Raw genomic sequence first — 12859 nt, 5'->3', positions numbered from 1 at the left:
AGATGTTGGTGATGAAAATGATGACAGAAGGAGATTTCAGGATAAGGTTCAATCCATTTGTTATGTTTACTTTAACTTTAAACTTTAACAGTTTTTAACCGCATTCTGCAAAATCTGGAGGGCTATCCACGACTTAAGCACAAATGACAAAAGACTTTAAAGTTCTGCCTCTTGCCAAAATGTTAACAGATTAGAAGAAATAAAAGGACAAAGAAATTCATTAAAACAAACAAAAAAAGAAATAGCTGTGACGGGAGAACTTTGTTGACATAAAAACAAAATTGAAGAATCCAAACCAGGTTTTACAGCCAGTTCCCATACCAAATGTGCTAGGCTTGAACTTGTGTACCTTATAGACTTCAGACATACTGATCAAGAGTACAAAGTGCAATTAGAACAGCAGCATACATCTATCTGCACTGTACAGAGAACTTAAGAAAACATACTACCCTTTTCATTTCTATTTTAAAAAATAATTCATATACATTTTGAGCATTCCAGATTAATCATTACATTAAGTTTTTATTTCATGTTTTAGAGTTGTTTTATCATCAGTAGCTGGTGATGCTGTTGAACTGTGCTGTTCTGTATTGAAAGGTGTTTATATCATTTAGTCCATCCCTAGTTATATTAGTGGATGGACAAAGTTTTCAGACAGACATGAATAACATTAACCTGGCTCTTTTAGAAACATTAGATTGATCTGAATCTGCTTAATAAACTCTAACTAGGTACTAATTATGTGACTTTTCGCACCAACTGGTTGCATCCATTTAATAAGGGGAACACTTGTGCTACCACTTATTTTACATTTTTAAGATTGTGGCATTTCTTTTATTCTGTTGCAACTTATGAAGCTAACTTGTTAACTTAGATTCAGGAGCAGTCTACTTATACTCCACCTTTAATCATCCAGCACCTTTCATCTCCATGGCCTTTTCATCGCTCCTCTTTCATGCACCGCCTGGATCCATCGCAGATTCAGGGGAACCCGAGATAGAACCCCAACCCCTAATCTCCTTCGCCCAGGCTTCCAACATCAACCAGACAATCTTCACATCCACCCTCATCCTTACATCCTATATTCTTCCCTGCCATCTAACACCATTTTTCCTCATTAAATCTCTAAACTCACTTTGCTGTGGCATGGTCCATGCTAGTGAAAAATTGCGTGCAGAATTCGTATCCATTGTGTTTATTAGCTATTAAACTGATCAGTGGGTTTCCTGACTTATTTATGCTCTGCAGCGAATATGTATTTGCTGCATTTGTTTCACTCATTTACTTTGGCAACACTCAATTGAAAGTGCAAGAAATTAAACAAGTCTATAATGGTAGGATCTGTTTTAGAAATTGCCAATGCTCTCTTGTTAAAGAACAACAAATCTTTTCCCTTAAAAAAAAAAGTGAGCACTTAGTAAGTATTTTTGGCACAGAGTTTTTTTAATGGGCAATATTAACATTTTAACCAAAAAGAAGCAAAAAACACAAAATTACATTCTTAACTTGTTCGCAGGATTTATTTCATGACTGAACATACAAGTGTCTGAATCATTGAGACATGTCTGCAAACAGTTCTTTCTTAATAAATTTACCACATAAACAGCTTTATTTTATTTCTAATTAGTAAGCCACCACCTGTGTGCACTTCTGTCGGGTAAATTGTGTTTTATCATTTTATACATTGCAGTATTACAGTAGCAACACCCAGTTCACTCACCATGTGTAAAATCATCAACTAAACTTACAAGAGACCAACAACACTGGTCCAAAATAAACAAATTTTTTTTTTTTTTTAAAGTTGCTTTAACAGAGCTCAAACACAATTTTACAGTGCATTAAAAAAAAAAAAGAAAAAAAAAAAAAAGCACAATAAGATTTAGTTACTCCTCTAGCAACTTCTGCTTTCCTGTCTAGTTCCTCAGGTCGGTTCCTCTGGTTCCATAGTTCTGAACTTTCAGCTTTGTAAAGGCCTACATGTAGCATCCCCCATGCTGTCTTAGATTCACTCGTTTGTTTTTTAAATAAACAAAGTAATGTGGGTTTATTTGTGAGATGGGAAGTTTTTATCTCCAGAAAACAGAGAAAATATAATGTAATGTTTTTTAGGAGTCCTGTATTTTTTGCTGGAAAAGTTCCTATTATGACCTAAAATTTGGCTGTGAACTACAAGATGTTGATAACAATCCAATTTGGTGGTAAAGAAAAATGGGTTAATAGTAACAAATCCTAAAAGAAGAAGAAAAAAAAAAACAATCAAAAAAACTGATGTACGAGGTCAGAAGTACATAATCTGACATCAATGTTACAAGATTAACAAACATTCTTTAATTGGATTCTTCATGACTTAAACAGCTTTTTGTTAAAGATCCAAATGGTAAACAGGAAAGAGTAATGCAGTGTTCAGCTGCAGGTATTCAGTGTGGCAATTAGATCAAAACCTTAACCTGTGAAATAAAGCATTCCTAATTACAACATCTTTCATTTACCTGTCAAGGATTTCTGGCTGGATCATTCCTCTGTTCAGTACCAGCACACTGTAATGGGGTTATGATCTGGTTCTTTGCGTCTGATGTTAAAATAGGCTGACACCGGCATGGAAGTGAGATCAGGGCACAGAGTGTGGATATGTTTCATGTTGTCTGCATCATAGAAGGAGAGTTTCTTGGATGAGCAGTTCAGGTAAACTCCAATCTTTCGAGGTCTGCCTTCAAATGCTAGTGGTAGACCCACATTGTGATGCAAGGTGTGATACATTAGCCCATCATACAACAGGATATCATCTTTCAGCCCTAGCTCCCAGTAGTTTCTGCTTCCAACCTCTACCTCCCAGTAATGCTGCCCTGAAGTAAACTCAGTGACACTGCATGCATAGTTTGTGCGAGAGGAAGGAAAGGAGGAGAGGTTTTCACTCTGCTTAGCAAAAGTAAGAGGGGGGGCGGCAAATAAACCCATATCACGAGCTTTGACTTGATATGATGATGAACCTAAGACAACAGGGGAAGGGGTGGTGTTGTGTCCTGTCAGAACACCAAAAGCTGGCTGTCCAAATTTAGAAAACAAATCCGCTTGGTTGCTTTGGGGAACAGAAAACAACCTTCGGCCATCATCAGACACAGATAAAACTGTGCTGTCTCTTTTGAGTGAGAGCCACTCTGCTCTGGGCTGGATCACCTGAAGCATCTCCTTCCACATGAAGAACTGCAGGTGGCTTTCATAAGGCCCCAAAGAGAGAGAAGTGTTCACCACTTGAAGCTCATTCGCTCTGGGCCTGAACAAATCTTCTGTGGTCATCATACTCTTGTCTTCAGTCCAGCTCTTTAGAAACTTCTCTGAGTCTGAGATCTCCAGAATAGAGGTTGCTTTGACCTCCATCTCTTTCCTCTCAGACAAAGCGGTTTCTATGGACTTTAAGCTGTGGCTCATCTTCTCTATACCGTCTTCCTCTTTGTGTTTCAGCTCATTCTTTATCTCATCTTCTCTCCTCTGCAGGAACTGGTGCATCTCCTCAAACTGTCTTCCGATTTGGGTCATCAGCTGCTCAGACGTCTCTTTGGATTTTGTCATTTCTTCCCTCTGTGTGTTGGCCAGGCTTTCTATAGCATGGATATCGTCAATCACATCTTGTACAAACGTCTCCAACTCTTTCCTCTGTGATGCAGCTGCCTCTTTGATTGGTTTAAACTTGTGTCCTTCATGCTTCTCCCCATCTCTGCATATGATGCAAGTTAACTGCTGCTCTGTGACACAGAATAACTTCAGCTTTTCTTCATGTTCGGGGCACAAGTCAGGAACCTGTAAAGAAATGAATGTGTGCATTAATAAATAGTGTAGCTAAAACATAAGGATCCTAAATAAGAACATATCAGTACAAAGCCTTTAAAGACAGACAGGTCACTGAGAATGAGGTCATCCTCTTACCATACATACATTATTTCTTTTAACAGTACACATGAAATACTTTTTGCATAATGCTGCTGTCAAGTGGTCAGACTCCACCTCAGAACACATGACATTTGGTGCAGATCTAGATTATTTGATTAACAGCTGCAACAAAAGATGTTGGCCTTGACACAGGACTTCAGGATAGCTCTCCAACTGCTCTTCCACTTAATTCACACAGTGCAGTCACACACTTGCATGACACAAGGTACATGTCCACTACTCCATGTTTTTCTCTGCATGTCAAAGCACCGCATTCTTGCTTTAATTCACCTACAGCTAGTTTGACTAAAGTTTGGCAATGCATCAGCTCTCTGCACACAGCATCGAATTTGCATTAAGTAGAAATCAAGTCCATTTTATGAGAATGAGCTGCGGGGAAAATACACCAGACCATAGTTGCAAAGGCACCACAACCGGACCAGCATGCAACATGCTTTTAGAAAAGAAAAAAAAAAAACTTTTAGCTTAAGTGTTTTCGAAATAAAAGAGAAAGTTAGCGGACGAGCTGCCATGTTGGTCTGACAAAGCTGTAGATGGCCACTATGCGGAGGATTTTCAAATGCAGCGCGTTTACATGCGAGAACACGTGGCTTCAGGTTTTCAACCCTGAGGAGCCAAGAACATGACCTCTTATTTCCTCAAAAGCTGCTCATGTTCATCCCAACCCCACACCGACTGAAGATTTAAAGGTGTCCAAACAAAACCAAATCTAAATTGTCAGGAAACACTGATGCACTTCATCTACCAGATACTGAGGCTCATTCGTTTGCTCATGCTCCATTTGTTTGTTTTCTAGGAGTTTCACTTTTACAAACTCACTCATGTGCAGCATTTATATCACTTGACTACATGTTCAAGTACAATGAGTAGCACAGCGTTCTGCATGTCACCTTACCTCTGCTTTCTCACTCCCACCCTCTTCCTTCATCTTCTCCGCTTCTCTGACCTTCTCGGCGAGGCTTTTCAGAACACCGGTGGTCGGGAGACATTTGGCTTCTGTTGAAAGAGCTGCCCGACACTGGGGACAGCTGTGGACGTCTGTGACACACTGTCTGCAGAAAGAGTGTCCACAGGACAGAGTCACTGGATCCATGAAGATGCTCAGACAAACAGAGCAGGTCAGGTCTTCAGAACACTGAACAGACACCATGTTTGGCTCCTATCTATGTCTCTCTGCCAGGTGCACCTCACTTTAAACTGGACTTTCCCAGAAATGCCACACCCCGTGGATGGAGAAGGGTGTGTCTGCCTGCTTCCTGTAGGACTCAGGTGTTTCCTGTTGAGTTGATTCCAAATGAAGTAGCAGCATTTATCTCCATTATGGAAGACGGCCACAATGTGAGTACTTGTTTTATTAGTTTAAGGTTTTGTTTGTTTAACATGACAAACATTTTTGCTGTTTTCATTTACTTTTATATAGTGACAGCTGCTGCAAAACCAACTTAGCTTGTTTGCTGATTTGTTAAATTGAGTCACAGCCAGATTTTGTCAACCCAACTCAGAGATAATGATAATTAACTACAGCCAGCATATTAATTAATACTCCCATCAGATGATAGAAACATGAAATGATCTACCTGTCAGCTACATTAAGCAGCAGCAACCTGTGAATGTTTAATACTAATAGTTTAACAATTTTAATTATGTTTATAAAGTTGCAGGTATCTGAACTGGTCCCAGTTTAAATCAGAGGTGTATTAATGCTGGATTCCTCTTAGAGCTGCTGTTGTTTATGAGGTCCATAAAGGTTCATAATAAACTATGACATTGGACCTTTATGGAGCTCATTCATCAGTTATTCCACCTATGATGAGTCCAAATGCATGCTGTGAAAAAGGTTAAAAAGTGAAAGTACGTTTTCCTCATAGTTAATCTTCTCATTATCGCTTTTTTTGTGATGTTGAGATCTGTTACGGTAAATGCTTTCTATTGTTACAAACTAAGGATTTGAATTCCAGGAGGTTTGTTTAAAAAAAAAAAAAGTTTACCCACAGAAGAAACTGCCCTCTCCAAACACTTCTGTTGTTGACACATATTTTTCATTTTGAAGAAAAAGGACACATTTTGAACTCATAATTCTTCTTTCCACTGTCACACTGTTTTCAGATGGACATGTCTTTGATCCAGAAGTGGTGGAGTCTTCTTCTCCTGGAGCGTTTCCAAACAGAGGAGTACGACAACCTGAAACAGAATGTGGATATTCATTTTAGTGGCAAGTTAGGGGTTCACTTCCACTTCTACAAACTGACAACACACTATCAGTACCAAGCCTGCAGAACATCTGGTAACTACATTAAGTTCATCAGACTGTGGATGGCAGTCTTTTATGCATGTCAGTTGTTCACCAGTGCATTAGCTTTTTCCCATTCAGTATCTTAGATGAGTGTTGTTTGAAAGACATGACCAGAGGTTTGTTTTTTGGACTGATGAAGCCAGATGTTTGCTCCAGGGAACCCTTAAACCAGTTTACAGATGGCCAAGACAAAGAGCCGTCACTCGGGAAGTTCCACTCCACATGCAGACTGTCACTGACTGCTGGACTTCATTGTCCAGTCAAAGGGAGCTGAGCAGCATTTAGTGGTACTTTGAAAATGTTCCTGTTTTCTCATCATTGCAGACTGAGTCAAAAGATTCACTGAAGTCCTTTGTTCATAATATTATGAATGGACATAACATTTTGTTTCTGTGTTTTAAAAGAATACTCGAGTTCCAGAGAATAATTGTTTCTGTTTCTAAATAAATAGCACCTTTCATGACACTACTTGTGTATGCACCTGTCTAACATGGCTTGTTCTGCTGTGAACTGGTTTATGCTGTTTAGAAATCATGTACGGTCTGTCTGTTCAGGAAAATGTGTCCTTACAGGAGGCTGAACAGGTCTGTGGTCCGGCTTACCATCAAAGGTGAGGGTAAAAGATGTAGATTTTTAAATTTATACAATGTCCTAAAATGTTTTTTTTTTAAACAATTTACTAATGGAAGTAGTTGTCACCTTAATTAAGGAGCACTAGTGTTAGTGAATGAACTCTTTTAAAGTGTTGCCAGCATTTCTGTGAACCCTGCAGTGAAAATGTCTGTCTACAATTTCAGTGAAGTGGAGGAAGTTTGTAGCCGGCTGGAAAAAGAGTTGAAGAAAGAGGAAACACAATTCATTTCAGAAAGGAGTATAGTGGCATGACATTTTGAAAATAAAATGGTTTACCAAGACAAAAAAAGTGAAATATTGCGCATGTTCATGTCTGTGTGTCTCTATCAGGAGGTAATGAGATCAGGGATTTCAAAGTGGGAGCAATGAAGCTAATTTACCTCTGTGTGTTTAGCTTTTATTTTTTTAAATGTTATTGTATAAAATAAATATGTATCTGCCTCCAGAGTTGTCCATGTGTTTCTCCTCTTTCCAACCTTTCAGACTGTGCTGTTTGACATCTAGACACCACAAAAGCCATTACAGATGATTCAGTTATTTGACTTGATAATTGCACAATTTGTCCAAATGCTAGCCTTAGCAACCAAGCTGTGATATTGTAGTATGTACTATTTGGGTAAATTAAACCTTTCAGATCTTAGGTAGGATATAAAGTGGTACATTGTGTGGAATACTCAATCTGGTCCTGAATGTGCAGCCTCCTACTCTGTTGACAGACTTAACCTTTTAAATTCTAAGTATATTCTGAGTGAAACTGTCCTTTACAATGATAAGTTGTGCATTTAAATTGTAAATTGTGCACGTTAGTTACCATCTATTGTGGCCATCACTCACTACAGGAGCCACAGCAAAGCCACAGGGCCAGATAATGACCCTATCACCTTTAAGATTGAAAAATCACCTCTGCACTTTGGAAAAAATGCTGTTTGCGTCAATCATTTAATGGAATAAAATATCTTTACAATCATTCTGACTCAGTTTCATTGTTGTAATAGCTCCTTCTAGTGGCCAGAGGCTGAAACTGCTGCTGGGATTGAGTTGACTCAATTTCTGGATAAATCAGCAGTAATGGAAAATAAAGTACATTTAAGCAAGATCATTTGAATTTTGTTCAACTTGGAAAGCCAAGTTCCCCTGATTCCTTAAAATACAAGTTACTCAATGTAAGTTGAAAATGTATTCATATGTCAGCTCAAGGCTTTTGAAATTTGACATAACACAAGAAATCTCATGTTTATTGAAACACATTATGGTTCGGGTTAACACATAAGATAGAACTGAAATTATCTGGACGGAAATTATTTAAGAAACATATACATACATTTCAATGAGAATAAATGCAGAGCCTAATAGAAAAGTAGTAAGATATAGTACGATACATTACTTATAATTAAAATAAGTAAGCTAAATCAGACTAGAAAAGTAAAGTAATATTGCACATGATTATGAAATAATGACATAGAAACTGGTGGTGCACTTAATACTGAGGAAAGAACATTGCAAGTGATATTGGTACTATTGCTCAGAATTCTGTTTCAGCTGTCCCTCCTGCAAAAAGATTTACTGTCTGCTGGTTGAAAATACCTCCTGTGATGTTCTGTGCTTCACCTCAGTGGTCTCAGTCTGCGGCTGAAAGGGCTCTGAAATGACACCGGTGTGGAGTAAGACATCCATTTTGTCTCTAACCTCTCACAGCATGGATACAGACTGATTTGTTTACCGCTAACGTTTTATCACTTTATGTAATCAGAACTGTCAAGAATGCTCAAAGCTGCAGCTGCTGCCCAAAGAGACTTATTATACAAATTACTGAATTAAGGGTCTAAATATTTGCTGACTGAATGTTCCTCTTCTTTACCCCTTTTTCACACTTCAGTACCTGCACACGGCAAAGTGGGGAATGATCGGGGTGATTATAATCAACACTAAAATAAGCAGATACGGGTACAGATGTGACTCCACGGCTCACAGTGTGAACAGGTTTAATGTTGTCGATATCATAGAAGGAGAACTGGTGAGAGGAGCAGTCAAGGTAAAGAAATTTGTTGTACTCCCATTGTAACTTTGACAAAACCTAACCAAAAATGTTAAGAAACTGATCCAGTCTTCAAGAGTAGGATCTGTTTTATAAAGTGCCGATGCTCTCTTGTTAAAGGACGCAACAAACTTGTATTTATTGGTTTATTTTTAAAAACAGTGATCACTTAGTTGGAAGCATTTTTGGCACAGTTACTCCAAGAGTGTTTCAATGAACAACATTAGCATTTTACATACATACATACATTTTACATTTCAACCATTATAATAAAATATTCAGGCTGTGTGGAAACTAGATCAAAAATATTAACCTTTGAAATAAAGCATTCCTAATTACAGCATCTTTTATTTACCTGCCAAGGATTTCTGGCTGGATCATTCCTCTGTTCAGTACCAGCACACTGTAATGGGGTTATGATCTGGTTCTTTGTGCCTGATGTTAAAATAGGCTGACACCGGCATGGAAGTGAGATCAAGACTCTTAGTGTGGATATGTTTCATGTTGTCTGCATCATAGAAGGAGAGTTTCTTGGATGAACAGGTAAATTAGATTGAGGTAAACTCCAATCTTTCGAGGTCTGCCTTCAAATGCTAGTGGGCTGCTGTTATTGTGATGCAAGGTGTAACACAGAGAGAAGTGCTCACCACTTGAAGCTCATTCACTCTGGGCCTGAACAAACCTTCTGTGGTCATCATACTCTTGCCTTCACTCCAGCTCTCTAGAAATTTCTGAGTCTGAGATCTCCCGAATACAGGTTGCTTTGACCTCCGTCTCTTTCCTCTCAGATAAAGCCGTTTCTTTAAGCTCATCTTCTCTATACTGTCTTCCTCCTTGTGTTTCAGCTCGGTCTTTATCTCATCTTCTCTCCTTCTCAGGAACTGGTGCATCTCCTCAAACTGTCTTCTGATTTGGGTCTTCAGCTGCTCAGACGTCTTTTTGGTTTTTGTTATTTCTTTCCTCTGTGTGTTGGCCAGGCTTTCTATAGCATGGATATTATTTGACATACGTTGTACAAACATCTCCAACTCCTTCCTCAGTGATGCAGCTGCTTCTTTGATAGGCTTAAACTTGTGTCCTTCATGCCTCTCCCCATCTCTGCATATGATGCAAGCTAACTGCTGCTCTGTGACACAGAACAACTTCAGCTTTTCTCCATGTTCGGGGCACAAGTCAGGAACCTGTAAAGAAATGAATGTGTGATTAATAAATAGTGTAGCTAAAACATAAGGATCATAAGTAAGTACATAATAGGAGCACATTGATACAAAGCTTTCAAAGACAGACAGATCATTGACAATGATGCCATCCTCTTAAGTTTCAGGTGTTGGGAGGGTACCTGTTGCTAATTAGCACCAGTGATAAACAGGCCAGCAGAGATTAGAAGAGTCTGACAGACACCCCAGTTCTGTCAACCTGTTAGGTTTGACTATGATCTCCCTCCTGGGTCCCCCACAGTTCTCTTCTAAGAAGGCCACATATAATTTTATTTGCCTCACCTCAGTAGCATAGTGTTGTCACAGTGCCACAAATATGGATACTAAAAGTCAAAAGTCTGGATACACCTTCTCCCTTCTCATTTAAGGGATTTTCTTTATTTTCATAACTATTTACATTGTAAATTGTCACTGAAGGCATTGAAACTATGAATGAACACACATGGGATTATGTAGCAAACAGTACTAAAACAGTAATAAACAGTAGTGCAGTTTCTCCCTCCTCTGGTGAGACGTGCACGTTTATTGTCAGCGTCCATCAGCTCATCCTTTTGTCTTTTCCAATATCGGATTTGTTTCGCATCAACCTTAAAGTGCTTTGCAGCTTTCTCTCCTGAATACTCTGCTGCATAACGCAAAGCCTCCTCTTTAAACTTTACGTCAAACTTTCGTCTTTTTGGTGTACCGGTAGCCATGCTTTTTCTGTTGTTGTCTTTTCTGTCTTGTTCCGTATACGGCGCGAAAGAACGCAGAGGGGTGGGGCACGCACACTGTCAGTACAGCGCAGGCGTAAACTAACCGTGATGTCACCCGCTGGTTTCAACGCCGAGAAAATGAAGCCCGGATTTTGCTACTTCCTGGTCGCCGTTTTGGATTCTCTGTTTGCTTGTTTTCCAGGAGTTTCACTGTTACAAACTCACTCATGTGCAGCATTTACATCACTTGACTACATGTTCAAGTACAATGAGTAGCACAGCTTTCTGGATGTCACCTTACCTCTGCTTTCCCACTTCTATCCTCTTCCTTCATCTTCTCTGCTTCTTTGGCCTTCTCGACCAGGCTTTTCAGAATGACACTGGTCAGGAGACACTTGGCTTCTGTTGAAAGAGCTGCCCGACACTGGGGACAGCTGTGGACTTCTGTGACACACTGTCTGCAGAAAGAGTGTCCACAAGGCAGAGTCACTGGATCCGTGAAGATGCTCAGACAAACAGAGCAGGTCAGGTCTTCGTAGCATAAACCGACGCCATCTCTCACTCCTATCTCTCTCTGCCAGGCACACAGACACATCTCAGTTTGTACTTTCCTTGAAATGCCACTCCCCTTAGATTACTCAGTACAGGAGCCACAGTAAAGCCACTGGGCCAGATAATGAGCCTAAATAACATTTTAGATTGAAAAATCACCTCTACACACTGGAAAAAATACCGTTTCTGTCAATCATTGAATGGATTAAAAAAAAAATCTTTAGTCATTCTGACTCGAAGTTTTATTGTAATATTTCCCTCTAGTGGTCAGAAGCTGAAACTGCTGCTGGGATTCAGTCAATTTCTGGGTAAATCAGCAATAATGGTAGCCTAGCCGCACTAGACAACCCACGGCAACGAATTTAATTCTCTGCCAGGGTGGGTCTAGTTATCCTCCATAAGGCTCGAGGCTGGATTCTCCTAAAACTGGCCGGACCAATCACCATGAAGTGTAGAGTCAGAAGGCGGGCGTAACGAAGTGACGACAGAGGCGCGATGATTCTGACAGAAACAACCGGCGCACAATAAACAGTTATCTTTCGACTCGGCTTTGGCCACAGCCCTTAAAGATTTGAAGCTAAAATTCAACTTGAAAGAAAAACAAAGGACGGCACTGAAGTGTTTCATTGAGAAGAAAGACGTATTTGGAGTTATGCCGACGGGATATGGCAAATCCTTAATATAGCAGCTGGCTCCACAGGTTGGGAAGCTAATGGGACTTAGCCACAATCCGCCGGCGCTCTAGGAACTACGTCAGCCTATTCGTTGCACTGATTGGTTGTATACCTACCCAATTGCTGCAGAGTGATTTGAAAGACAACCTTTTAGCCCGCCTCCCTCCCTGTCGAGCGGTCCTAGACCCTTGTGCCTTCAGAAACATGGGGCTAGCGCGGCTAGGCTACAGTAATGGGAATTAACAAAGTATATTCAAGCAAGGGCATTTTAAATTTTTCCTGCTTGGAAAGTCAAGTTTCCCTGATGCCTTAAAATCTATGTTAACTCGATTTAGGTTGAATATTTTTTCTGACGTCATCTCATGGCTTTTGAAATGTGTCAGTAAACATCATTTTAGATCATGTTGCTGCATACAAATTACTGAATTAAGGATCTAAATACTTTCTGACATGAGTATATCTTCTTCTTTACCCCTTTTTCACATTTCAGTACCTGCACAGGATAAGTGGGGAATGATCTGGATAATTGTAATGGACACTAAAATATGCAGATGCGGTTACAGATGTGACTCCACGGCTCACAGTGTGAATATGTTGTCAGCATCGTAGAAGGAGAGCTGGTTAGAGAAGCAGTCAAGGTAAATAAATTTGTTTTACTCCCACTGTAACTTTGACAAAACTCTAACAAAAATGTTAACAAACTGACCAAGTCTTCAGTAGTAGGATCTGTTTGATAAATTGCAGATGCTCTCTTGTTAAAGGATACAACAAACTTGTATTTATTTATTTTTGTAAACAGTGATCACTTATTAGGA

General features: G+C 39.5%; 3 protein-coding genes across 7 annotated transcripts in view; 1 reads left to right on the top strand and 2 right to left on the bottom strand.

The window, feature by feature from the left end:
- Positions 1-1422: 1422 nt before the first annotated feature.
- LOC127530237 (zinc-binding protein A33-like) lies at positions 1423-5110 on the bottom strand. Its single transcript, XM_051950240.1, has 2 exons — positions 4841-5110; positions 1423-3795 (listed from the first exon to the last, which is right to left on the bottom strand). Exons 1-2 carry the CDS (start codon positions 5093-5095, stop codon positions 2524-2526), a joined length of 1527 nt encoding a protein of 508 aa, XP_051806200.1. The 5' UTR covers positions 5096-5110; the 3' UTR covers positions 1423-2523.
- Positions 5111-5982: 872 nt separating this feature from the next.
- Positions 5983-11991, bottom strand: LOC110952969 (nuclear factor 7, brain-like). Of its 4 annotated transcripts, none has more exons than XM_051950244.1 (4): positions 11120-11428; positions 9589-10087; positions 8456-8511; positions 5983-6126 (listed from the first exon to the last, which is right to left on the bottom strand). In XM_051950244.1, the coding sequence occupies exons 1-4, from the start codon at positions 11411-11413 to the stop codon at positions 6037-6039; spliced, it is 939 nt and encodes a 312-aa protein (XP_051806204.1). In that variant the 5' UTR covers positions 11414-11428; the 3' UTR covers positions 5983-6036. The 4 variants fall into 4 exon arrangements, 2 of the variants coding, with proteins under 2 accessions (XP_051806204.1, XP_051806203.1); XR_007942772.1 differs by having other exon boundaries at positions 6062-6126; positions 9262-10087; positions 11120-11983; XM_051950243.1 differs by lacking the exon at positions 5983-6126 and adding an exon at positions 6145-7060 and having other exon boundaries at positions 11120-11991.
- LOC110969182 (solute carrier organic anion transporter family member 4A1-like) overlaps positions 11325-12859 on the top strand; it is an 81406-nt gene continuing 79871 nt past the window's right edge. Inside the window, exon 1 of one of the 2 annotated variants that reach the window (XM_051950234.1) lies at positions 11325-11342. The gene's annotated coding sequence lies outside the window, so the exon portion shown is untranslated. The remainder of the gene's footprint in view (positions 11343-12859) is intronic. The other variant, XM_051950237.1, reaches the window with a different exon arrangement.

This window comes from Acanthochromis polyacanthus, chromosome 6 (assembly GCF_021347895.1).
Source record: "Acanthochromis polyacanthus isolate Apoly-LR-REF ecotype Palm Island chromosome 6, KAUST_Apoly_ChrSc, whole genome shotgun sequence".
Lineage (NCBI taxonomy): Eukaryota > Metazoa > Chordata > Actinopteri > Pomacentridae > Acanthochromis > Acanthochromis polyacanthus.
This window is presented reverse-complemented; position numbering and strand designations above follow the sequence as displayed.

Excerpts from the sequence above, each read along its gene's own strand:
- LOC110952969 (XM_051950243.1), bottom strand. The coding sequence starts at position 11,413 with ATGTGTCTGTGTGCCTGGCAGAGAGAGATAGGAGTGAGAGATGGCGTC. Across the intron at positions 10,088-11,119 it reads ATAGAAGTGGGAAAGCAGAG|GTTCCTGACTTGTGCCCCGA; the intron begins GTAAGGTGACAT and ends ATTTCTTTACAG. Across the intron at positions 7,061-8,455 it reads AGCACAGAACATCACAGGAG|CCGGCTACAAACTTCCTCCA; the intron begins GTATTTTCAACC and ends CTCTTTTTCCAG.
- LOC127530237 (XM_051950240.1), bottom strand. The coding sequence starts at position 5,095 with ATGGTGTCTGTTCAGTGTTCTGAAGACCTGACCTGCTCTGTTTGTCTG. Across the intron at positions 3,796-4,840 it reads GTGGGAGTGAGAAAGCAGAG|GTTCCTGACTTGTGCCCCGA; the intron begins GTAAGGTGACAT and ends ATTTCTTTACAG.